Source organism: Thalassophryne amazonica, chromosome 15 (assembly GCF_902500255.1).
Source record: "Thalassophryne amazonica chromosome 15, fThaAma1.1, whole genome shotgun sequence".
Taxonomy (NCBI): domain Eukaryota; kingdom Metazoa; phylum Chordata; class Actinopteri; order Batrachoidiformes; family Batrachoididae; genus Thalassophryne; species Thalassophryne amazonica.
Window position 1 is genome coordinate 63,367,763 of NC_047117.1, and position 27,968 is coordinate 63,395,730.

The 27,968-nt window shown below is 41.3% G+C and overlaps 1 protein-coding gene across 1 annotated transcript; it reads left to right on the forward strand.

The window, feature by feature from the left end:
* The first annotated feature begins 369 nt into the window (after positions 1–369).
* Positions 370–27,109, forward strand: jpt1a (Jupiter microtubule associated homolog 1a). The gene is made up of 5 exons (XM_034188266.1): positions 370–596; positions 10,083–10,225; positions 18,329–18,426; positions 21,071–21,092; positions 25,655–27,109. Exons 1-5 carry the CDS (start codon positions 541–543, stop codon positions 25,792–25,794), a joined length of 459 nt encoding a protein of 152 aa, XP_034044157.1. The 5' UTR covers positions 370–540; the 3' UTR covers positions 25,795–27,109.
* Positions 27,110–27,968: the final 859 nt, after the last annotated feature.

Here is a 27,968-nt window from a genome sequence, read left to right on the forward strand (position 1 = left end):
AATTGATTTTTGAGCCTTTAACGCTGTCCATGGTCCCGCTGACATACGCGCACCGCGTGTCGGGGGCGAGCTTTATGTGTACGCGCGCTTCCTTAGCCACGTATGGGGCGGGGCGGGGCAAGGGGAGGGGGGAACAGTGCAAAATTCGATACAACACCGGAAACTCATGTTTGGCAGGATGGATCAAAATCTGCCATATGTGACACATTAAATCATTGGCATGCACAAAACATACTCTTAATCCCTTATTTTTCATATTTTCTAAAAGCCGTTCATACCCAAACGCTGATGCGTTGTTTATGACTTTTGAAAACTTTCGTGACCGCCATTTGTCCAGATGTAGACTTTTATTTTGAAAGTACTGCAGCTTGGCGTCACCCGCTGCGCTCGACGCCGGTCCAGGAGGCTGCAGCAGGTTGATGAATTATTCCCAAGCAGCGTTTAGGGTCTACAATAATGAGGAGGTGAAATACCGCTTATGAAAGCAATTTGCGGGAATTATTGTATTTCGAAACAGTTTTAATCATTTTTAGTGTGAATATGACGACAACTACGACATTCAAAGGGATGGAACCCGGCACTAAAAGCAGTTCCAGGTAAAAAAAAAAAAAAAAAGTCACGCTAGCTAGCTGTGGTGTACATCGCGGCTCCATCATCGTGTGATTAAATTTGTCTCTACATTTTAATTTTTTAACTAAAGCAAAGAAGAGGAAAACAGTACGAGCTCAGTATCGCATCTGTACCGTCCGTTAGCCATGTAGCATCTCCTCCCTTTTGTGGAGAAGCCGCTCAGATAAACAAAGTGCTGTAATACCACCGCGGGGATGACTGAAGGCCTGCGCATTACCGTGCGCGTCTTCATCTGTATATTTCCACATTTTTTTCCGATGTTGTGTGTTGACTGAATAAGGTCCCTGACACACTCGTGCCTGTCTGGGTGGGGCCTCTGATCTGCTGTGGCCTCATGAGCCTGTGTGGACTCTTTCCTTTTATTCAGCCCACCTTAAAGGCGTATTGTGTAAAATGTGTTTTTAGTCTACGTCTAATTGTTACATACGGTTGGGTGGTTTGTGTTCAACAACCACAAAGCTCCACAATTCCGTGACTGAATGTAGAAATAATTACGTTATAACAAAAGTCTGGTCTTCAAATGGTTCGTTTTAGACTTCTGTGACATATGTATCAGAAGTTCAAAAATAGATTCCAGGTTGCTCAGAGAGACTGTCTGGCAGACCTCCAATGGGAGGTAGACACAAGAAAACATAATAGGGCAGCGCAATCTCGTTTGAACCCCTAAATGATATTGCAGGATTTGAGCACATTTGGGGCCAACCAGTGTCGCAGACCAAACGGTCCACCCCTAAAAATCGGTCCGCTTTGTGCATCTGCGCATGCGTCATTTCGGACCGCAGCAGCATCTGAAAGGGAGTCTCTTCACCCAAAGCAATCAAATGGATTAATGGGATTATTAATAGAGCCCGACCGATATGGATTTCTTGAGGCCGATGCCGATAATGATATTTGGATGAAAAAATGCAGATAATCGATAAATAGGCTGATTTGCCGATAGCCGATAAATCAGCATATATATATAATGAATAAAATTCTTTTTTGGACTCAACAGAAAAGGTATGGGCTAAAAGCTGAAGCTTTGTCCTCATACTGATTAACTTTATAACAGAGAAAAATTTTTAGTTAAAAAAATGCAATAAAGAATTAAACGTTTGTGAAATGAGCAAATATGATCTTGTACCTCTTGTTGTTGCAACTTAGATATAGGTTCAGGATAAGGATATAGATCCTTATAAACTTACTTGTATGCTTTTGTCAGCCGATCAGTGCAGTGTGACACGAACTACGGGGCCAGTGATGAACACATTTAAGCAGGGGTGTAAACAGCTCTCAGTTGAATGGAGTCAGAGCTCCATCTACTGGACAAACGGTGCAAGGACATTTTACATTGCCGACACAAACATTATTTCAGTAACTGTTATGTTTATGAGAAATCATCAGCGTTCTATCAGCAAATTTCGGCCGATAGTGAGTACTTTCAAAAGGGCTTATATTGGCCGATAATATCGGCCGGCCGATATATCGGTCGGGCTCTAATTATTAACCATCAGATGATAAAGGTAAAACCTCCTAAATCATTCATTCTGAAGTCAGTTTTACGCAGAAACAAGGCGAAATTCTGTCGCTTTGAAATGACCGACTTGCAGTGAACGTTTCAACTAGCAGCTCGTTTAGCTGCGGCGCTCTTATTGCTTCCGCCACCTTTTACGATGAAATAATGCTGAATTTATGTGGAAATGATTGTTGTACAAAAGCTTCAGATATCTGTTGCTGAGATAGATGATGACTGGAGTGCAGTTGTAAGCAGAAACGAGGTTTTAATCTGTGAACCGTGGCTAATGACGCATGCGCAGATGCAAAAGGCGGACTGATTTTTAGGGGGGGAGCGTTCGGTTGGCGACACCGGCATTTATGTGGCAGAGAATCCTCGGGCGGAGTGTGGGAGTTTCAGCACAAACCATTCAGCCCGGCTTGGTAAATTTAAAAGCATACTCACTGTCACCTAGCAGACCTGCTGCTTTAAGATGTGCCCGTTTAAAATGTTTTCCGCTGAAGCCCCCATCCTCCGAATGGTTTGTGCTGACACTCTCACGGTCTGCCCGGGGATTAGTCTCTTCCCACAAACAGCGCCATTTCTAACGGGAAACTGGTGTACTGTTTTGTTTTCGGCTGCGGTCACAGAAGCAGTCGCAAAAAGTGCAGTTTCTTTCGGTTCTCAGTGGAGAAGGGAAGACGAGGCAAGTGGCTGTGTCTGTGTTAGCCTACACAGCTAACCAGAGTAGCTGTGTTTTCTCGCCTGCACAACCGCCCCGACACGTTTGAGCTCCGGGTCAAAAACAAACCACCACACATGTCCACTTTCCAAAGCATCATCACTTTTTCTTTGCATTTTCACTTTGTTTCCATGTAATTTGCCCAGAAACTCAGAGAAAGTGCTGTGTTTCGGTCCCTGGAAGTATAGAAATTACGTCATACAACCCCTGGCAAAAATTATGGAATCACCGGCCTCGGAGAATGTTCATTCAGTTGTTTAATTTTGTAGAAAAAAAGTAGATCACAGACATGACACAAAACTAAAGTCATTTCAAATGGCAACTTTCTGGCTTTAAGAAACACTATAAGAAATCAGGAAAAATAATTGTGGCAGTCAGTAACGGTTACTTTTATAGACCAAGCAGAGGGAAAAAAAAATATGGACTCACTCAATTCTGAGGAATAAATTATGGAATCACCCTGTAAATTTTCATCCCCAAAACTAACATCTGCATCAAATCAGATCTGCTCATTAGTCTGCATCTAAAAAGGAGTGATCACACCTTGGAGAGCTGTTGCACCAAGTGGACTGACATGAATCATGGCTCCAACACGAGAGATGTCAATTGAAACAAAGGAGAGGATTATCAGACTCTTAAAAGAGGGTAAATCATCACGCAGTGTTGCAAAAGATGTTGGTTGTTCACAGTCAACTGTGTCTAAACTCTGGACCAAATACAAACAACATGGGAAGGTTGTTAAATGCAAACATACTGGTAGACCAAGGAAGACATCAAAGCGTCAAGACAGAAAACTTAAAGCAATATGTCTCAAAAATCGAAAATGCACAACAAAACAAATGAGGAACGAATGGGAGGAAACTGGAGTCAACGTCTGTGACTGAACTGTAAGAAACCGCCTAAAGGAAATGGGATTTACATACAGAAAAGCTAAACAAAAGCCATCATTAACACCTAAACAGAAAAAAACAAGGTTACAATGGGCTAAGGAAAAGCAATCGTGGACTGTGGATGACTGGATGAAAGTCATTTTCAGTGATGAATCTCGAATCTGCATTGGACAAGGTGATGATGCTGGAACTTTTGTTTGGTGCCGTTCCAATGAGATTTATAAAGATGACTGCCTGAAGAGAACATGTAAATTTCCACAGTCACTGATGATATGGGGCTGCATGTCAGGTAAAGGCACTGGGGAGATGGCTGTCATTACATCATCAATAAATGCACAAGTTTACCTTGATATTTTGGACACTTATCCCATCAATTGAAAGGATGTTTGGGGATGATGAAATCACTTTTCAAGAAGATAATGCATCTTGTCATAGAGCAAAAACTGTGAAAACATTCCTTGCAAAAAGACACATAGGGTCAATGTCATGGCCTGCAAATAGTCCGGATCTTAATCCAATTGAAAATCTTTGGTGGAAGTTGAAGAAAATGGTCCATGACAAGGCTCCAACCTGCAAAGCTGATCTGGCAACAGCAATCAGAGAAAGTTGGAGCCAGACTGAAGAGTACTGTTTGTCACTCATTAAGTCCATGCCTCAGAGACTGCAAGCTGTTATAAAAGCCAGAGGTGGTGCAACAAAATACTAGTGATGTGCTGGAGCGTTCTTTTGTTTTTCATGATTCCATAATTTTTTCCTCAGAATTGAGTGATTCCATATTTTTTTCCCCTCTGCTTGGTCTAAAAAAGTAACCGTTACTGACTGCCACAATTTTTTTTTCCTGATTTCTTATAGTGTTTCTTAAAGCCAGAAAGTTGCCATTTGAAATGACTTTAGTTTTGTGTCATGTCTGTGATCTGCTTTTTTTTCTACAAAATTAAACAACTGAATGAACATCCTCCGAGGCCGGTGATTCCATAATTTTTGCCAGGGGTTGTATGTGTCGTATTTTACCCCTTTAGCACCCGCCCTCAAACAAGACTGCACCGCCAATTGTTGCACAGCAAACAGTCAAATTAATATTTTTGTTTTCCAACTTTGCCACACCCATATTACAACCATTGGCTCTATATATGCACTAGACAATGCCTGCATGATGTCACCCATAGGTTGTCTGTAGTAGGAATGTGTATCCAAAACCAGTTCCTGTTAAGAATTGATAAATTATTTCATCCTCCAACGTCACTAGACTTTTTGCTCAACTATTTCTTTATCGGTCCTTCAGTTCACATTATGCAAGAACGGCCACTGCTTTTGAGGGTGTGTATCGGGAAAATGATCATTTCTCTGCATTGATTGCAGAGCTGATGCTTCTGCAGCGGGTCTGCTTGAAGTTTGAAGCAATGACGCAACGAAGCAGCGCTGCAACCTGTTGTTTTGCTGCTTTTCATAAGTGGCAGGTCCACAATTTCTTCCTTCACCCCCCCTCAAAGCCATTTAAAGATGTCAATCATGAGTCACCTTTGTGGTGATTAAAGTCACTAACTGGGACTCTTATCTTGTTGTGGGCAAGAAATGAGAATCGTTCTCCGTTTCGCACTGGAGTTTTACACGATGGTTCTCTGGCGTGAGCTGGACCCGCTGTGCTGGTGTGTAAACTCAAGTTGTCCATGAGGTAAAGGAAATAATAATAACGATATCCTCTGTTTTGTGGGACTAACTGCACAACTCCAAACACTGCGCAGCTCTTTGTTGAATAAAGTTGGAAAAATAGATTCTGATCGGAATTAATAACTTCAAAGCAAATTGTCATTTTAAGTCAAATGACACTTCTTTCCAAACGTAATACAGATGATAAACTATAACCAACCAAAACTGTTTTTTCTCCCAAAATGAAACATCCTCTGTTTTTTATGAATTACATTGATCTTTATTTGTGTCATTTATACCTGAAAGGAAATGCTTTTGACAAAAACTACAGATTGTTTATTTCTATTTATGTCCAGAGATCAAGGATTCAGTTCCTATTTATTTACTTTAAGACTCAATAAAATGTTGTTGACATAGACATCTCCACATGCCTTGTGTGTGTGTGTGTGTGTGTGTGTGTGTGTGTGTGTGTGTGTGTGTGTGTGTGTGTGTGTGTGTGTGTGTGTGTGTGTGTGTGTGTGTGTGTGTGTGTGTGTGTGTGTGTTTTGGATAGATAGTCTTTTATTGTTCATGAGGATCCCAGACACGGTGGATAAATTGTTTCCATTTAAAGCAACAGAAACAGGTCGTTACTTTGATTCCAAGGTCATGTCTTCACAGCTTTTGTCCAATTGGTAGTCAAAAACCCAAATATATTTAATTTATTATACTGGAGAAGCTGCAGTCAGATTAGGTTTTGTGTTACTGGTTGTAATTGCTTTAGCATTTATCCCCTCATCAATTGTATGTATTTATAATTCTTAACAATCATGTAGTTAGTCTGTTTATTAATAAGCTATATTTGTTTCAAGGATGTTGAGATTGATGCAGTCGGACTTCGAACCACTGCTAAAACCCATGTTGGAACTATCCTGAGAAGAAGGGATTAAATGTGTTCAGCCTGTTCTGTTGTCTTCATGACATGACATCTTATTAAAAATAATGTGAGATGAAACGGAATCTGGTGGGAAAGGATGCGTCTCATAAGTGCTATCCATGGTGCTGATCAGATGGTACATTCTTTGTATTTGAGATCCCTCTGGTAGTAAATACTGTATAAAATATTGTGCGTATCAGTGGAAACAATTAAATTCATTCCTTCTATAGGCGCAGCTGAGCCAAGATGCGGATATGGAGTACTGTGGAAAAATCTTAGGCATCCTAGAGTATTGTTACTGTTTCTCTCCCCCTACGCACACGCCCTTCAATGAGGCAACTTAATATCAAATTTAAAATATTCAAACATTCCTGTTTCTTTTTTTTTGTTGTTAAAGGATCTAATCAAGTAGTAGTTTACAAACATTTAGATCAAGAAATTATTATTATTAGTAGTAGTAGTAGTAGATGTACACGACATAGGTATCAAAATGATCTTTAAAAAAATTATGTAATTTTGAAGTTCAAAAGTATTCACATATTTTACTTGTTTATTCATAAATGTTAGTTATTTTTAGCATCTTTTCCTTTATTTAATTTATTTTACACACAAACCTGCTAAACCTTTGCTGAATAGGTCATATGATGCTGAGCATAAATTGGAACCATCCATACATCCATCCATCCATTTTCTTCCGCTTTATCCGGAGTCGGGTCGCGGGGGCAGCAGCTCAAGCAAAGCCGCCCAGACTCCCCGATCCACACACACCTCACCCAGCTCCTCCGGGGGAACCCCAAGGCGTTCCCAAGCCAGCTGAGAGATGTAGTCCCTCCAGCGTGTCCTGGGTCTTCCCTGGGGCCTCCTCCCAATGAGACGTGCCCGGAACACCTCTCCAGCAAGGCGTCCAGGGGGCATCCGGAAAAGATGCCCGAGCCACCTCAACTGACTCCTTTCGACGTGGAGGAGCAGCGGCTCGACACCGAGCTCCTCACCCTATCTCTAAGGGAGCGCCCAGCCACCCTGCGGAGGAAACTCATCTCGGCCGCTGTAAAACATTTTATGCTGGTAGCTGTGTAGAGATGTTTTTTACTCATGCAGAATACAGATTGTTAAATGATGCAGAATCAAGAGGGGATTTGGCATACCCTCCAATCTTTGGGTATATCATTTTGGTTTGTGCAACATTAAATTAATTATTAATAGTGTCAGTAGTAGACAGCACAGTGATGAGTGGTGGTGCAAGTGGTAAGTATAGTGTGAGTGAGAGAGAGAGAGAATGTCTCCAGTTTGAGGCCACCCATGTCCCATTTTACTTGTGCGCTCGGCTTGTGACATGAAGGGGATCCAGCATAAAGCTTTTGCCAAATCTACATGCGACTCTAGGGAATCCACTGTGCGACCCCAAGCAAAAATGGGAGAAGCCTAAAGGAGTCCTAATCATAAGAAGCCCAGATAGTTAGTTGATCCATATACATAGTAATACTGATACATTATTTTTTCCCCCCTGTTCCACTTCATCATGTTATTTATAAACTGACATTAGATTAGGTTTAGTGGCATCTAAATCAATCTGTAGATTTAGTACAGTAATGTTATATAAAAAATGTTTATACCAAAGTCTGACATCATTTCACAACATTTAGTCTAGTTTGCTAACCATGTATGGTTAATATGCAAATAATGGATGTTTATAAATTCATTAGTAAGAATATTTGCATGAGTTGAAGGATGGGATGTTCCATTCAGTGTGACAAAGCTGTGTTGATGGAACATTCCACCTTTCAACAACAGCAAAAAAAAAAAACTTCATTGCGTGAATGGTAAAGATTCATTATTTGTTTTACTAGTACGGTGCACATAGGAAGTTTGTATTCCTATAGAAAATTTGGAGCTAAAGTAGATTTCTCATGGATGGCCGTATGAGGCTGTGTTAGAAAGAGGTGTAATTATTTGAATGTTGTATTTCATGTTGTTTAAAAAATCAATTTGATTATCAATTGTATGAAAATAAAAGGATTCCTATTAAACAGGTTATTGGAAGAGAGTCAGGCAAAATTAAACGGAACATTTAGAATATTTCAAACAGCAAATCAGTATCTCACCTCCTGAACACAGTTTATTTAAACTTGAACTCACAGCAAATAGAAGATTTTATTCAGCTTATGTACTTAATGAAACATTGTACAAATTGGAGGAAAATATATTTTATTCAGCTTGTGTACTTACTGAAACATTGTACAAATAGAGGGAAATTTGTTGGTGTTATCTAAAAAACATATTTTAGCTGTCTCCTCAGTGTTTTCAAGTTAAACTCAGTTGCAAGGAATACTGACAGCATGCATTTCGCAGTAAAAGTATTTGCTGGAATGCTGGCATTAAACATTTTATTGTGAAATAGTGTGAGCAACCAGTAACATCAGCGAGCCACGCCATCTTGGAAGTACGAATGTTACAATGTCATTCAAAGTAAAGGTTTCGAAATTAAGGTTTTGAAAATTAATCCCCAAAATGTTCATAATAAACGATGAACATCATTGTGCTGTATGCAAGCCATATCTGAAAGCTGAGGTTGATCTGATAAACGGAGAGATATGCGAGCCACATATCCACACACAGGCGCTTCTTGCTTTATCAATAGATATCTCACCTAAATAGACCTGTGTCATTTGATATTTTACATAAAGTTAGAAAGGTGGGTGTTTCTTCTCATAAATTGAAGCTAAAACACTGCTGCAAAGAGTTGCTGAGGACAGAAGCAAGCATCTAATCGGCTTATGGCATACTGGATTTAGCTTCCTCATATGATGGACGCATTTTTACAAATAGGTAATGGAGCCGTTCAGTGTATTGAAATGCATGGGACAAAAATGCACGATAAATTAAGTTGGTTACACAGTGGACTATTTCGATAATGGAACAAATAATGTCACGGGACATACAATCTATCAGTCAAATGACATGGCTCTATTTTGTCATCCTGTATGCCTTCAAAAATTTCAGCTTCTCTGTTTAAGCTTTGCCAAAAGCACACAAGTGCGAGCAAGCACATGACTGCATTCTTGAAAAGAAGGGCTTAGGTTTGGTTGGAGTTTAAAACCTCAACACTAGATGTCATCAGAAATCACAGTAGGCTGCTTTATGATGATGGCTTAACTTCAACTCTGACTACTTTGAAACCCACAGACGTGGAATGCATTGAAGTAGAGAAGGTTGCAGTCGATTGCATTCCTCTAACAATGACCAAGATTATGCCCAGTCTGGTTTGTTGTCTTACAAAGAGCATTTTTGTAAAATGCACACAAGCACAGGATATACAGTGCACTTTCCTTAAACAAACTTATTTTACTGCTTTTATGTTTATTATTTAGCCCATTTTGGATAAACTACACATGTATGTCGTCATTCAACCTAATAAATACCAGGATGTTAACTTTGGTCCACGTCGCCCAATCCTGGCTTAAGATACAAAAGTGATTGTTTCATTTTAATTACATTATTGAGTGAATACAAAACTATGTATGCAATCTGGTTTGTGGCTGTTAGTGGACTGTGGATTGCAATACGACACTAATTAATTTACCTACATTTAGAAGTAGACTTGTAGGATTTCACTTGTATTCCATGGTGTATCATCTTTCATTAAGTACAACGGAGTATAATTTTTTAATTTCATCTAAAGTGCTTTTGGCAAGTATGTTCATTTTCAAAAAGTTGTGTATCTCTATAATAATTAGACAGTATAATCCATTTTACAGTAATTATGTTGGTCATCCCTGTATACAGAGTTTTACGCCCACCAGGTGGTGGTTCCAACATTTCACTTGGCTCAGATGAAGACAAACCTCCTGTTCGGAAAAACAAGATGGCCTCCAGTGTTTTTGCCGAGCCAGAGGACCCCTATGCTAATCGAAGGAACAATCCTCCAGGTAGAGTCTGCATCATCTACTTCAGACCTAACATTTGTTGCTGTAGTGTCAAAACTTGACTGCATTTATTTGCTGCCAAGTTCATTCTTCACCACAACCTTCAACTACACTCAACAAAATATAAACGCAACACTTTTGGTTTTACTCCCATTTTGTATGAGATGAACTCAAAGATCTAAAACTTTTTCCACATACACAATATCACCATTTCCCTCAAATATTGTTCACAAACCAGTCTAAATCTGTGATAGTGAGCACTTCTCCTTTGCTGAGATAATCCATCCCACCTCACAGGTGTGCCATACCAAGATGCTGATTAGACACCATGATTAGTGCACAGGTGTGCCTTAGACTGTCCACAATAAAAGGCCACTCTGAAAGGTGCAGTTTTGTTTTATTGGGGGGGATACCAGTCAGTATCTGGTGTGACCACCATTTGCCTCATGCAGTGCAACACATCTCCTTCGCATAGAGTTGATCAGATTGTCAATTGTGGCCTGTGGAATGTTGGTCCACTCCTCTTCAATGGCTGTGCGAAGTTGCTGGATATTGGCAGGAACTGGTACACGCTGTTGTATACGCCGGTCCAGAGCATCCCAAACATGCTCTCAATGGGTGACATATCCGGTGAGTATGCCGGCCATGCAAGAACTGGGACATTTTCAGCTTCCAAGAATTGTGTACAGATCCTTGCAACATGGGGCCGTGCATTATCCTGCTGCAACATGAGGTGATGTTCTTGGATGTATGGCACAACAATGGGCCTCAGGATCTCGTCACGGTATCTCTGTGCATTCAAAATGCCATCAATAAAATGCACCTGTGTTCTTCATCCATAACAGACGCCTGCCCATACCATAACCCCACCGCCACCATGGGCCACTCGATCCACAACATTGACATCAGAAAACCGCTCACCCACACGACGCCACACACGCTGTCTGCCATCTGCCCTGAACAGTGTGAACCGGGATTCATCTGTGAAGAGAACACCTCTAAAGTGTGACAAACACCAGCGAATGTGAGCATTTGCCCACTCAAGTCGGTTACGACGACGAACTGGAGTCAGGTCGAGACCCCGATGAGGACGACGAGCATGCAGATGAGCTTCCCTGAGATGGTTTCTGACAGTTTGTGCAGAAATTCTTTGGTTATGCAAACCAATTGTTTCAGCAGCTGTCCGAGTGGCTGGTCTCAGACGATCTTGGAGGTGAACATGCTGGATGTGGAGGTCCTGGGCTGGTGTGGTTACACGTGGTCTGCGGTTGTGAGGCTGGTTGGATGTACTGCCAAATTCTCTGAAACACCTTTGGAGACGGCTTATGGTAGAGAAATGAACATTCAATACACGAGCAACAGCTCTGGTTGACATTCCTGCTGTCAGCATGCCAATTGCACACTCCCTCAAATCTTGCAACATCTGTGGCATTGTGCTGTGTGATAAAACTGCACCTTTCAGAGTGGCCTTTTATTGTGGTCAGTCTAAGGCACACCTGTGCACTAATCATGGTGTCTAATCAGCATCTTGATATGGCACACCTGTGAGGTGGGATGGATTATCTCAGCAAAGGAGAAGTGCTCACTATCACAGATTTAGACTGGTTTGTGAACAACATTTGAGGGAAATGGTGATATTGTGTATGTGGAAAAAGTTTTAGATCTTTGAGTTCATCTCATACAAAATGGGAGCAAAACCAAAAGTGTTGCATTTATATTTTTGTTGAGTGTAGATCTCAAACAAAATGCTAATTAAAGCTTACAGTAAGTCTGACCATAGTTTCACACTCTGTCTTCCCAATCTAGCCATAACTCACAGCGAGCAGGTAAAGCTGCGTATACGCTATACAATCATACTGTGTAAGGCTGACAGCTCATAGATGCATAAACATAGTTTAGCAAAAGAACCACAGAATAACGTAATAATAATGTATAACATGTTACAGTGTGCATCCCTATCTGCTCTGTGCAACGCGATGAATAGGGCGACACAGTCTCGTTTGAACTCTGCATGAGATTGCGGGATTTTACCACTTATGGGGGACAGCCGGTCCCATTGTGTAATATATACACAGCATAACTTCACATGGTAAAAAGGTGTATTGTTTTGTTTTCGGCTGCAAACAAAACTGACTGAAGCAGCCGTGAAGTTTTTTTTTTTTTTTTCGGTTTCAGTGAAGAATGGAAGACGAGGCGAATTTTTCCATATATTTTGGAAAATATATGGAAAATTGCAATGTTTTACATACATTGCAATTTTGCATAAAAATTAAACTGCATTTTGAAAAATATAGAGTGACAGACTTCAAAATAGATAAGTACCATTATATCAGTGCTTTATCTTTACTCACTGGATGATCAAGACGTTGGAGCGCTGTAGGACTTATGGTGAATTTTTTAAATTGGGGGGGTGGGGGGGTATTTCTGAGTGTTGCCTGCATCATAAGTCATGCCCACTTTATGCAGTCATCATCAAATTGCAGGTGTCGGCTCAGATATGATCCACAATGATACACGCAAATTTTGAGCAATTATGTTTACGTATTCTCTTTCAATTTGTGGTACCCTCTGACTGCTATCAAATTTGGCAGACAGCCATTGCTCATTCTTGCATATCATTGTGCAAAGGTTCATGTTTATCTGCTGTGCTGTTGCACAGAGATGCAGGTCTTTTTGACTGCTGCACTTTTATAAAGTTGGCACCTTTTTAGCTATCAACCTTAATGGTAGATTGCACTTGCAAAGTTTGTTGTCGATCGCAGTTATGGCCTGGGGTGAGATAGAAATAGCGATATTGCTTAAAAATAAAAAAGTAGAAATGTGTGTGGCCTATAGCCAAAGAATGTGCAGATGTTGATTGTGCAATATATGGTGTTGGAGTTTTGGTCAAAAATGCTTTTTCCTTTATTACAGCCCAACCTGCAGGCTAACCATTTAAGTGCTGGTATGTCATGAACATGAGTTGGTCTGTATCATCACTCAAAATTTCTGTTTGATAAGATGAATGTGTGAGCCACGCCCACTTTTAACCACACTGCCTCTCTGTACCATTACCCATCAAATTCCTGAGCTCTGTGTTGATCAGAGTTACCACAGAGAACTGAGTCGGGTGTATATACAAATGAAGGGGGCTGGGGGGGTGGGGGTGGAGAAAAATAAAAATCCTAATGAAAACAATAGGGGTTCCTGTGGGCCTTGGGCCACCGAAAGAAATTTTGTTACTCCTCCAGATTATGGGAACAGTTTACAGTACACTTTCCCATACTTTAGTACTGCTAATCTGTGCACAATTTAATTTCCCCATTTAAAAAAAAAAAAAAAAAAAAAAAAAAAAATCAGGATTGTCTTGTGTGGGTGAATCTTCAAATACAGATGTTGAACTTGTCCCAACTGCAAATCACAAGCTCACTAAATGATACCACTTGCTTCGCTGTTTACATGTTATATATTTAAAAAGCTACAATAGTGGATAGTCAATATTTTATGATTAAAGACCAGAATTAACAAACTGGTCAACATCTGCATTAGTTCCCCTCAAAGATGCCAAGACTTCTGTATTCATTGCTGGACCTTGGCCACTAATTCAGCCAGTAGTTCATTCTGGTTTATTTGTGCAGCTGCAGTACCTAACATGATGTGTACTGCTGTTAATCGCTAGTGCATTCACCCCCTTGGGTGGTCCAAGAACTGACTTCCAAGGGCATGAAAGTGTCCACAGGTTTTCCTCTCCCTCTGTCTTTTTTTAATTTATTGTTTCTTTGGGCTTTTGGGCTACAAACTAGAGGGTGACGCTGGAGTAGATTTTCACTCCTGTTATCCTGTCCCATCCCACTCCCACAGAAAAATTCCTGTCCCATTGCACTCCTGGTAAAATGACCCCCACTCCCATCCCGCTACCATTTCACAATGACTCCCACTCCTGTACTGCTCCCATTTTTTTTCCCTTCTTTTAGTTTTTAGGCAATACGCCAAATTTGATTTGATCTTCTCCCCCATTCTTTTTTTAGAATGTATTCTGTAGTTTTATTTCAAAACATATGGCAACAGGAAAAGTTCATCTTTGGTAATATAGGAGGCACTTATTGCCTTAATTTAAAAAAAAAAAAACTTCACTAACAGGCACAAAACATAAATAATGCCTGTGGTCTTATAGTTTTTCAAAGGATGACCAGCTGCTAAGTCCCTGTTTCTAGCTCTTTTGGAGGTCTGTTACAGCAAAAAATAATAATAATAATAAAGTTGCATTTTACAAATTCTGAGCAATTGCGTCCCTTAAAACAGTAGCATTACTTTTATGTTTTAAATTGCCAAAACACCAACAAACTGTGCCAAGCAAGAGAACTGTCCTCAGTGAACAAAAGTGCATGAAGGCACAATTCACATACTGTACCTGAGTTTTGGAAGAAGAAAAAAAAAAGTATATATGATGCAAATATTAAATAACAAATACAACAGCCATATCAGTCTACTTTCTCACTCTTCAGCACTCTTGAATATTTGTCTATTTGCAAGAAAACACTGCCCAGAAACTAGTAAGGGCTAACTATCAGAATCATCACGTTCAACTAACATCTCTAACACGTTCTTACCTTAAATGTTGCTATGAAGAAACAAAAGTGCATTACATTTTCTGCAATGAAAGTGCCACCTCTCCTCACGTACAAGCAGCATACAGTGTGTTAACACTTTCACACTCGACACTCCTGAAGTTCAGTAATACAAGTATTTGCAACTTCCCTGCCAATTCTGTGAGCTTAATAGATAAGTCGTTATTTCTGACTTTGGGAAAGCCGGGGAAAGCTGGTATATTCTATATAAGGGCCCCTTCACAAACAGTGCGAAGTTTGGTCAACTACGGCAAAACAGTGCAAAGCAGTTTGAATTAGCGCACCACAAATCATCGCCCTGACGGGCAGGCGTGCACGATCCCGGTGCGAGGGTTCATGCATGCGACGGTGTCTTTCGAACAGGAACACAGTGCGAGGTGCACCACATCGCACCGCTTATGTTGAATAAATAAAAAATAAAAACCAGCTGGTACCTATGGAACCACATTGCGCTGCTTATGTGGAAAACATTTAAAAAAAGAAAAAACATCCCACCTTCAGGACTCGAATCCACACCTTCCAAAAGCTCTGATTGCCAGTCAAAAACTTTACCACTGAGCTACGGAGCTGTCCTTTGAAAGCTGCAGGAACCTGCCTCTTATCATGAAGGACATGGAAGTATTACAAAAAAAAATTTTTTTAAATCACACACCATATAAAAACACTGCATTTATCAGCCAGGCAATACAAATATGATCCATCTGTTCCTCTGTAGATGACCCATGGTCACTGACATACAGTCATGAAATGACATGAATGAGAAGCAGTGTGCTCTGATCATATCCACATCTACTGGTCCGGTGCATCCAGTCGCCCCGCGCGCGTGTTCTGCCCGACATGCGTGTCTTGTGGATGGCGCACCGCAACACTGACCCCGCATCACATGGAACAGCTCTCACGTGGGTGACGTGACGGTCAGATTGCCCACTGTGTATTCTGATTTGACGGTCCGTTTCAAACTGGCAGGCTGTCAGTGTCTTCTCCGTGTGCGCTCTCGCTCGCTGCAACTTGTCGCCACAGTGATATATGGTTTCGCATCACAGTGGACAGTTGTTCGTCCATGTCTGTCCAAACACAGTAGGTGTTGTCCAGCTGGGATGTCCAGATCCACAGATCCTCACAGCTGCTTCTGTCAAAAGCCACACCTCCTGTCAGTGGTGCGCACACACCCATGTGTCAGTGTGTGTGTTTGCCAAGCCACACTTGTGGGGAACTTAGACAAATTTCACTGTGAGTGATTGTCTGCAGTCTGTTGTCGTGCCAAGAGTGCCAATGGCCACACATTTTCTAAGTGCCAAAGGAGCGGTGTTAGATGTTTGGTTGGAATTTGGCCGACACCTGCCGCGAGAGGGTTTGATGGGCTTGCAGAGTGCACACGCTGTCTTTCAGCCGCTGGTGTGTGCAAATAGTTGTAGCAACAGGTGTACCAGGTGTTGGAAGCAGCTACGAGATTACATGGTTTGCATACGATTCCTGCTTCATGCGCACTTAATGCCAATTCGACCAAATTCGCACTATGTGTGAAGGGGCCCTAAAACCCTCAGGTCCACAACATTTCAAATATTTACAAGTTACAACAAATATCCAGTTGTTTCTGGGCCTGTCATAGGGGAACAAAAATGTGACTTCGTATACCAGAAAATACAGTAATCTTTATTCATAGATTTACTTTTGTTTACATTACCTTCCTCAAATATAAAACTGTACAATCTTAGACAGACTTTGCTTCCAAGGCGTCATTTGCCTCACCATCTTTTGTAGCACACTGCAGCACACTTGAGTACCTCCTGATATTAGCAGCTCGGTGTACTGAATTAATTTAGAATAGAAAATTGATTTGAATCGAATTGCGAGATATTGAAAGACTCAGACCCCTTGTCATAGTCAAGTATTTGTAAAAATACTCTACTTCTCATACTACAAAATCATTCACATCGATTCAGGTTGAACAAGGGCGTTGTCTGTTTGGTGTCTCTTATCTCAGTTTGTAAGATTTTAAAGTCCAAAATATTTTTTCATAACAAAACCCGATGCTTTTCTTCACACTGCAGTTATTTTATCAAGCGCAATCAAAGCATCTTAAGATTAATACTGAAGCATTATGATTGAAGAGTGGTGCATGTCATTCCACAATTTTTCTTTTTTTCTTTTTCTTTCTCCTCAAAACAGTACAAAGGTTGATCTGTGTACCTGTACTGAGGCTGAGTGTTGTTTAGTGTACCTACGTGGTACTAAAAGCCTGCTTGGCCCATGTACTAATTTGTTATATGTTACTTATAATTAATTGACACATTGGACTGCCTTTGACATAAGTGAATAACATTGTTATCTGGCGTTATTGTTTGCGAACAGTGTTAGTGCTCCTTAACGTGTTTCACATTAAATTGGGGCTAATTATCAGTGTAACATCATGTTTGCTGTTATACATTGCTCATGAAAAACCTGCATTAGAACTAGTGGATACGGTAATGTTTGGAGTATCTGATGCCCATATTCTGCCTGTGTGTGTGTGTGTGTGTGTGTGTGGTGTGTGTGTGTGTGTGTGTGTGTGTGTGTGTGTGTGTGTGTGTGTGTGTGTGTGTGTGTGTGTGTGTGTGTGTGTGTGTGTGTGTGTGTGTGTGTGTGTGTGTGTGTGTGTGTGTGTGTGTGTGTGTGTGTGGTGTGTGTGGAGATTGGTGGGAATGACTAACCGGGAGTGAAGAATTCTTTGCCAAATCAATGCTGCAAAAGAAAATGTTAAAGAATGTAAAGAGCTGGAGCTGTTTCAGGAAGGACTTGTGGGAATATCCCTCTACCGATCTACTCTGGTGACCCCAGGGTAACTGGGGGTGACTGAAAGAAAGGGCATCAAACATTTTTGTGAAACGAGTTGTTTGAGAATGGCATTTAATATGAAAAGCGGAAGTGTTTTAATTTGTGGGTTTCTCAGTGGAGCTGCCTCCTTACACATGAAGTGGGAGCATTGTGATGAGGGTTATTACAGCAGCACATTATCAGTCTTAACCTTTCAATTTCCCCATTAGGATTGATTACGTCTGCCCTCGCCCACATGTGAAAAAAAGACCCCTCTGTTGCCTTATTACAATTAGATTATTGTATCTGGTGGTCATATTTTATAGGCATTCTAATGTTGTTGAATTTTTCTTTGATTTGGAAGATCCCAGTTACAGCAAGAAAGACGCCGGGCTTTTTTTAAAAAATTTTTTATACCACCATAATCAGCTGTTACTGTTGTTGGTACGAGCTATTTCCAAGTGAAACTGGACCTTGCTCTTCACTACACACAGGCACAAGTTTGGCTGGACAGTGTGAGTTCTTACCACCTTCTAATGAACACTTTACAGCTCCAGTATTAATATCAGGAGAGACTGACAGACACCAATACACACAACACTTTTTTTTTTGTTTTTGTTTTTTTTCTTCAATTGGATGGGTTCATTTTCCTGGAAACTCAAAGATTTTGTTTTGTTTTTGAGCCTCTGTTTTCATGTCCTTCTAGGTGGAAAGCCCACAGGCGTCCTATGTGGTGAACCCTCAGCCCCCCTGAGGAGAGGAGGGAATCTCATCACTAACCAGAGTGCACAAACCCCTCCCACAGTAAGTTAAATCTTAATGAAGTAAAAACTGATAGAAAAACACGAGGGCAGCTGCTGAATTGAAATGTATTTTCTCCAATTTCTCTTTACCGCACTAAAGCCTGGTTCACACGGCAAGATAATTAGGCTGATATCGGACCCAATCTAACCCTGCGGACAATCTTAAGGACGCCCCGACAATTGTGATGACGTTAAAGATAATCTTATCAGATATGCCTGCCGTGTGTGGGGTGTTAAGAGCGCTCTGATCTGCTCGGAAGGACGTCAGGGGCGCTCCTATCACATACGAGGTCTGTTAGAAAAGTATCCGACCTTTTTATTTTTTTCAGAAACCATATGGATTTGAATCACGTGTGATTGCATCAGCCAAGCTTGAACCTTTGTGCGCATGCGTGAGTTTTTTTCACGACTGTCGGTTGCGTCATTCGCCTGTGAGCCGGCTTTGTGTGAGCAGTGGTCCACCCCTCTCGTCGTTTTTCTTATTGCGAATAAATGTCTGAACGATTTGGAGCTTTGCTGCATCAATTTTTTTTCCAGAAACTGTTAGAGACCTCCAGGTGGACACCGTTCGGAAAATTAATATGGCTTTCAGGGACGATTTTATGGGGATTACACAGATTAAGGAGTGATCCAGACGGTTTAAAGACCGCCCACAACTGCTGAGAGTGCGCCGCGCTCCGAGTGCCGATCGACAGGCTCAGACCCCACTGAAACAACCAGATAATTTCCAACGTGAAGGCTTTGTTGATCCGGGACGTCGTCTGACTTTCACAAAAAGGCAGAAGGCATGGATATCAGCACTTTTTCGGCACATTCCACTGTTACAGGAGTTTTTTTCATGGAAAGAAAAGCGGAGGGACGCGCCACGGAGCCGTTCATTACGCGGCACAAAACCACCTCCGTGTTGGTCTCACAGGACGGCTTTCAGGTGGATTTCATGCCCCAACATGTCCTGTGAGGCTTCATCACGGTGTTACTTTGCGCCATTCGGCTCCACCGCGACGCGCGGAATTCCTCCGCACGTCTGTCTCAATGTGCCGAAAAAGTGCTGATGTCCACGTCTTTTCACAATTCCTGTGCTAGTCAGACGACATACCGGATCAAGACAGCGTCCAGTTTAGAAATGAATGGCACATTCCACTGTTACAGGAGTTTTTGTCATGGAAAGAGGAGCGGAATTCCGCGCGTCGCGGTGGATCCGCATGGCGCAAAGCAACACCGTGATGAAACCTCACAGGACATGTTCTGGCATGTCCAGCTCATGCTCAGGTTCTCGGATAATCACACGACTGAAAAGCAACCGACAGCCGTCTGAAAGCCACCTGAAAGCCATCCTGTGAGACCAACACGGAGGTGGTTTTGTGCCGCGTAATGAACGGCTCCGTGGCGCGTCCCTCCGCTTTTCTTTCCATGAAAAAAAGTCCTGTAACAGTGGAATGTGCCGAAAAAGTGCTGATATCCACACCTTCTGCCTTTTTGTGAAAGTCAGACGTCCAGGATCAACAAAGCCTTCACGTTGGAAATGATCTGGTTGTTTCAGCGGGGTTTGAGTCTGTCGATCGGCGCTTGAGCGCGGCACGCTCTCAGCAGTTGTGGGTGGTCTTTAAACCATCTGGATCACTCCTTAATCTGTGTAATCCCCATAAAATCGTCCCTGAAAGTCATATTAATTTTACGAACGGTGTCCACCTGGAGGTCTCTCACAGTTTCTCGAAAAAAATTCATGCAGCAAAGCTCCAAATCGTTAAGACATTTATTCACAATAAAAAAACAACGAGAGGGGTGGACCACTGCTCACACAAAGCCGGCTCACAGGCGAATGACGCAACCGACAGGCGTGAAAAAACTCACGCATGCGCACAAAGGTTCAAGCTTGGCTGATGCAATCACACGTGATTCAAATCCATATGGTTTTTGAAAAAAAGGTCGGATACTTTTCTAACAGACCTCGTATCTGGGATATTCAACATGTTGGATTGTCTTAGCCTGATATCGCAGTGTGTGTGTGGTGTCCCCCCGACCACAAACGGGCACACAGGATGCTGAATGTGATGTGCAGCCAATCAGAAAGTGAGGTGATGGACGCACGGAGCGGAAAATAGAATCAAAACAGCTGTTATGGTGCACCAGAAAGTCCACTGGTCGTGCTGTCTCCGCTCCTTTTAAAGAACACCGTTTTTTTCCTTTTTGTATCGTTTTTTTTCTCCTCTGTTTTAAATAGTCCACAAACTATCTTCGTCTGTTTACTCTGAAGTCACGTTCAATCTCGAGAGATTTTGTGAGATTTCCTGTCTGATGTAGGAATGTTCATGTGTGAAATCTGTTCGTGTATGGTGTGTTGACTTCACCGTGTGGCTGAACACCACATACTGTACGACCAAACCTGTTAGATCTATGATTTTATATCTTCACGTGTGTGGTCTCTCAGGTTTTGGAAACCTACAGATAATTTTAAAATCCTGCCGTGTGAACCAGGCATAAGGTGGTTTCTTGTTGCCAGTACCAAACAACGGGGATATGACCAAATGATGTTAAATCGTAAATAATCATGACACAGTTCCTTTAAGACTGAAAAATTTAAAATGTGTGCACCTGTGAAAAGCTTTGAAATACTGACCACTTTTTGTCTGTTATTGTTTTAATAGGATGGAGACCAAGTACATGCTGGTAAGCACCGGCACCATTTAAAGAATTACTGCATCTGTGTGTTACATGTCCCTTCAGCTTACTTAGTAGCACCTTTCCACCATATATACTGAACAATAAAAGAAACACAAGTGTGCTTTCTGAGTAAAATTTGTGATATATTGTGCAGGATGTCACATACGTAGTTGAAGGTGTGTTTTGAGTTTATCGAGTCGATAAATGGAAAGGTAACGTTCCGGATCAGATCAGTCAATAGCACATGTGACCACCATGTGTTGCAATTAATGCAGCTATTCTGCTGCTGCACATGGAACCCACTAAATGGCAAATTTCCTGTTGAGGAATGGTCTGCCACTCAATGACAAAAATTCAACAATTTGAACTTTTATCATTTGGTTTTATAGGCCAACACTCCCAATTGTTACTGACAGTGAGTCATTGCTCAAAGCATGACACACCTCCGTAATTCAGTCCAGGTGCTCGTCAATGTCCGTGGTCGTGTTTGTGTGCAAAGACGTTCTGTGACTCACTATAATCTGTATCTCGGTGGTAGACTGGAAATGACAGTTACTCTCCTTCCTACTGTTTGAAGAGAAATTTGGGTTTCTTTTGTTGTTCTGTGTGTGTGTGTGTGTGTGTGTGTGTGTGTGCACACTGAACAAAAATATAAACATACCATTTTTGTTTCTCCTCCCATTTTTTATGAGATGATCTCAAAGAGCTAAAACATTTTCTATATACACAAAAAACCTATTTCTCTCAGATGATGTTCACAAATCTTTCTAAATCTGTTAGTGAACAATTCTTTGCTGAGATAATCCATCCCACCTCACAGGTGTAGCATATCAAGATGCTGATTAGACAGCAGGATTGCGCAGGTGTGCCTTAGGCTGGCCACAATAAAAGGCCACTCTCAAATGTGCGGTTTTGCTTTTGTGGGGGGGTTGTCAGATAACCAGTCAGTATTTGGTGTGACCACCATTTGCATCATGCAGTGCAACACATCTTCGCATAGAGTTGATCAGCAGCAAGACGTCATTGAATGTGAGCATTTGCCCACTCGAATTGGTTATGACAGCGAACTGCAGTCAGGTCGAGACCCAGATGAGGACGACGACCATGCAGATGAGCTTCTCTGAGATGGTTACTGACAGTTTGTGCAGAAATTCTTTGGTTCTGCAAACCGATTTTTGCAGCAGCTATCCAGGTGGCTGGTCTCAGATTATCTTGGAGGTGAACATGCTGGATGTGGAGGTTCTGGGCTGGTGTGGTAAGTAAGTGAGTTTGTAAGTTTATTTGTATAGTTCCTTTCAAAATAAAATTGCAAAGTGCTTTACAGTTATTTAAGAAACACAGAAATAAACACAGAAACTAAAAACAGCAGTAACATAAAACTAGTCTGTAAAAAACAAGTCTGTACAAATAGGTCTTGAGCTTCTCCTTAAAAGTTCTAACAGAGTCCATGGAAGGTAGGTGCAGTGGTAGTACAGTCCACAGTTTGGGAGCCCCAATCTCAAATGCACAATCTCCTTTGGTCTTCAGCCTTGGCCTTGGCACAACCAACAGGTTCTGGTCCAAAGACCTCAGAGACCTGCTTGTCACATACAGGTGCAAGAGTTCATTGATGTACAGTGGCATTTGTCATGCAAAGTTCTAAAAGTCATCACCAATATTTTAAATTGCTGTCTGAACCGAATTGGGAGCCAATAGAAAAGGGACAGAATGGGTGTTACATGAGACCACTTTGAAGACCTTGTCAGGAGCCTTACAGCCGCATTCTGGACCATTTGTAGGCGGTCCAGCGAAGACTTACTGAGGCTATGGAACAGCGAATTACAGTAATCAAGACGTGAAGAAATAAAGGCATGAATGATCCGTTCCAGCTCAGCTCGATACACAGTGCTTCTAAGGCGGGCTATGTTTTGTATATGAAAGACGCATGATTGCACAAGACGGGTAACGTGTGTCAAATTTGAGAGGCTGGTCAAATGTAACACCCAGGTTTTTGTCTAAGTGAAGAAAAGAGGACAGAGAGCCATGGTTCTTAATCACTGAGGGAACAATCTTCTCACTGGCACAAACAGGAATTTCAGGTCTTGCTGTATTAAGTAACAAATAGTTAGCAGCCATCTAGTTTTTATGACATTATTAAGTTTTGAAGAACAGATACCCTAGAAACATTTGGTGGAGTAAAGGAGCTGTACGTCTTCTGCATAACAATGATATGAGACATCATTAAAAGAACTCAAAATGTGTCCAAGTGTGAGCAAGTACAATGCAAATAGAATAGGTCCCAGAACAGAACCTTGGCACACCACAAGACAGAATGGCAGAAGGATGTATATTTAGCTGCAGCAACTGAGAAACTCCTGTTAGATAGGATAAAACCCAGTCTAGGGCTGACCCAGAGATGCCCACACAAGTCCTTAATCTCTCAATTAACACCATGATCAACAGTGTAAAAAGCTGCAGACAGATCCAAAGTACAAGTACCGAATAATTGCCTGCATCTCTGTGCATTAAAGTATCATTTGAAATGCTAAGAACAGCTGTTTCAGTAGAATGCAAGTGACAGAACCCAGATTGGAATTTGTCAAGAATATTGTGTTCAGCTAAAATGACGTTAAGCTGTTTGGCCACCACTTTTTCTAAAAATTTGGAGATAACAGGTAACTTTGAGATTGGTCTAAGGAGGAGGAAGATTTCATTCTCTCAACCAGGCTGATGAGCTCTTTCAGTGAAACTGGGCAGTACTGACGGCCGGGTTAGACATAGGACAGGAGAAGGAAAAGAGGGGTTGCTGTTTGCCCTGATATCATAGATTTTACTGATTAAAAGGACAAAGATCTCAGTGTTCATTAGACTGAATGGTTGCAGCAGGGGATGCAGGTGTGAAAATATCTCTGATTGCGTCAAATAAAATTTTTGTATTTCCTCGACTGTTGAAAAATTAGTTTAGAAAAATAGGCAGCTCTCGCATCTTTCACCAGATTGTTAAAGGAAAGAAAGAAAGCTCCAGGTGGTGGTGGCTGGTGTCCAGCCTCACCTGGACACCAGCTCTTCTCCCCTTTCTCCATCTAGATCTACTGGGGCTCCTGTACCGCTAGCATCACCGGCTAACAGCAGCAACAGAGGCCACCGTAAGGGCGCGTCACCAAAAGACGAAAATGAAGCACACTGATTTTCCATAGAAGCTTAGATATTTAGCAGAGCCTGATGGTCATACACCCAGTGAGCAGCAAGATAACTGTAGACAAGCAGGAAGACTAACAAAAGAACAAAGAGAACAGGTACATGAGCAGCAGCGATGGCGAGGCCAACCAGGTGCCACGTTGTTTCCACTCAACAGGTCAGATCTCACAGTTGGTTACACGTGGTCTGTGGTTGTGAGACCGGTTGGATGTACTGCCAAATTCTCAAAAACAACTATGGAGATAGCTTATGGTACGGTAATGAACATTCCATTGATGGTCAACAGCTCTGGTGGACATTCCTGCAGTCAGCATTCCACTTGCACAATTCCTCAAAACTTGTGACATCTCTTGCATTGTGCTGTGTTATAAAACTGAACATTTCAGAGTGGCCTTTTATTGTGGCCAGCCTAAGGCATGCCTGTGCAATAATCATGTTGTCTAATCAGCATCTTGATATGCCACACCTGTGAGGTGGGATGGATTATCTCAGGAAAGGAGACATGCTCACTAACACAGATTTAGACACATTTGTGAACAATATTTCAGAGAAATAGGTATTTTGTGTATATAGAAAATGTTTTAGATGTTTGAGTGCATTCATATTTTTGTTCAGTGTGTGTGTGTGTGTGTGTGTGTATATATATATATATATATATGTATGTATATATATATATATATATATATATATATATACACACACACACACCTCATTTATCTTTAATGCTAAAACATCAGTCAAGCCTCTGACTACTGCAGAAGTTCTGTTAGTATAAATAGTATGACTTTAGTCTGTGAGAATTCAAAATGCAGCAGTCCTAGAAGTTAAAAATCCACTACATGCACATAATAGTAATGAAGTTATGACAGCGACCTACTTTTTGTTGTTTTTTTTTGTTTGTTTGTTTTTTTATCTTTAACATGCTAGTTGTGCAAGTTGGAGGTAACTGGGTTTGGAATAAGTAGTCGGAATATTCGACTATGACTAGTACCTGCCTAGCCAACTAAAAGAAAATTAGTGGAGTAGATGAGAAGTTTAGATCTTCCTGCACATATATCAAAAACAGTTGGGGTTCCCTTTGCAGAGGTTGTTACTAAGGACAGATCATGTATTCAGCCAAAAAGTCTTCGCTTCACCAAGAGCTTTGAATAAATATCTTTAACATCTAGTTCATGCCATGTTTGCAGCTTCTAGTTCTAAAGGTTTATTTATTTGGTAAATTAAAATCAGTTTGATGTTACTCTGCTTAGATTTGACCTCATTAGTTGTCAAGATAACTCATCCCAGCCCTAGAAGAAATACAGCCAGCTGTTTTTGTTTTTAATATATCATTGAGCTTGTCGTTTTTAACCTTTCTTCTTTCAGTGACTCGTCTCTTTACATGTGTGCAGGAAACAGTGTTGCTGAGCCTGAAGCTGTTCCGGAGCAGCAGCAGGATGAGGACCTCCATCCGTCTGAGGAGGCCGCTGCAGGACTACCGTCCGGCCGCAGGAACCCCCCAGGGGGCAAATCCAGCCTCATCCTGGGCTGAAGCTCAGCCAGTTGCCCCCTAATTACTTGCATTTGTCTGTGAAGTCATCCCTTTTTTTTTTAAAGCAAGGATCCCTTTCCATCTATCTGTACCCAACAATTTCATCTGCTGTCCAACAGACACCGGTCTCCTCTACAACCCCAAGTGCATTGTTTTGATACCGCTTTTTAAACAGTTTTGTACTGTTGTATTTTTGTTTTTGTTTGTTTTTGACAGAAGCACTTTATGTATTTCTATGTATATGATTGAAAGCCTGACTTTGGCCCTGTACAGCGTTACAGCTGCTGGAGAAGGTACCGGGATCATGTCTCTTTATATCGGCCGGTGCAGAATCTGCCCTGTAATCTTATCCCAACAGCACTAGCTGTGCTGCTTTCCATAACCACTTCCTAAAACACAAATGGATATGAGGTGAGCTGTCACTTGGATTTTACCATTCTGCATGCACATCAGATCGGTAATGTGTGAATGACAGAAGAAACATAACTGTGAAGACTTTTTTTAAAATTATTATTTATTATGATCATTTCTTGTGGAATAATTGTATTGTTGTTGCATGATGTTTGAATCTTTCCATTGATTATAGTGTCACTATCCCCATAGGAGCCACATTTACTGTCGGTGTGAAGAAGAGGATTCAGTATTTACTGCACACCAGGAAGCAGAGTCTGGTATAGGCTTTTCCTTATAACATAGCCACCATCCTTTTTTTAAAATTACACTGCCGGTTTAGCGTGCCCTGTATTTTATAGGTACAGTTTACTCTGCAAACAAAGCGTGCCTGTTGATGTGTTAGGCTACAGCATCAAACATGTTTGGGTTTTCCAAAAGCTTTTAACCAGTGTTGCCGAGACTGGTTCTCTTCCACAGCAGTGGAATGTTGTTTGTCTTGATGCTGGAGTGCTTCTTGTAAACCCAACCTAGATTTGACAAGTGACCTTATGACAGCCCAGCCCTTTATGTGTCTTTTCTCCATTGTTTAACAGATCATTACCATGGTAATCGGGAACTTAAACCAGTGTTTTTGTACACTTTGTGTCTGGTTTTGAGCAGAATCCGTCCCATCTCCTGTTTCTGTGAATCACAGTTTTGATTTTCCTCTGGTCATAAGGCAACTAACAGGTTCAGCGACCTGAAATGTCATTTCCGTGGGGTGTGATATGTTTATAGTAAGTGTTTTATGGTGCGAGGCATGTTCAGTTACATTCTCGACAGTGTTGTTTGTGGGTGTAAGGAACGACAAGTATTTGAAACTAAGAAATGGCACAAGTGAAGAAGGAAAGAAAATGAACATTAAAATCTGTTTTGACCATGAGTTTTATTGGAAGTGTGCATTTTCTGACTAAGAAATATGAACGCTGAACCAATTTTCTGTTGGGGTCGGGGGCTGCGAGCAATTATGTGCTCAATTGTCGCAAGAGTTCAGACATACCACAAACTATACATTGTTGTGTGTTACACCTTTGCAAAGTGGTGGTGGTATTGTTTTTTTTTTAAGAGGGCACACCTTCTTCATGAAGGGAAACTTGCTGCAGGACTGCATTACTTTGCACTAGGTATACCTATAAACTGCAGGCTGAGTGTATATTTAATTGTAATCAAATACTGTAACCTTTGTTTCTCGCTCACACACACCTGTCGGGTGACGGTAATAATGCATTTAACAATAAGATAAGATCAACTTTATTTATTCTGAAGGAAATTATTTTGCCAGAGTACAAAAACGGTAAAGAGTAAAGAATGATTTTTTTAAATTTTTTATTTATTTATTTTTTCTTTCAACTGTAGGCATCTCAGATCATGTAAATAATACTCTGTTGGGCTATGCACTCACCAGCCACTTTATTAGGTACAGCTTACTAGTATCGGGTTGAACCCCTTTTTGCCTTCTGAACTGCCTTAATTCTTTGTGGCATAGATTCAATAAGGTGGTGTGAACAGTCCTCAGAGATGTCAGTCCATATTGACATGATGGCGTCACGTAATCGCACATTCAACCAGTCTGCCCATTCTTGTCTGACCTCTGACATTGTTGAGGCATTTTCATCCACACAGGTCACTATATATCTTCTTATTTTGGACCATTCTGTAAACCCTAGAGATGGTTGTGTGTGAAAGTCCCAGTAGATTGGCAGTTTCTGAAATACTCAGAACAGCATGTCTGGCACCAACAA

Bases quoted from the DNA above. Each gene is read 5' to 3' on its own strand.
- jpt1a (XM_034188266.1), top strand. From the start codon at position 541: ATGACGACAACTACGACATTCAAAGGGATGGAACCCGGCACTAAAAGC. The intron at 10,226-18,328 runs GTAGAGTCTGCA...ATGTCCTTCTAG, and splicing joins TCGAAGGAACAATCCTCCAG to GTGGAAAGCCCACAGGCGTC. The intron at 18,427-21,070 runs GTAAGTTAAATC...TTGTTTTAATAG, and splicing joins GTGCACAAACCCCTCCCACA to GATGGAGACCAAGTACATGC.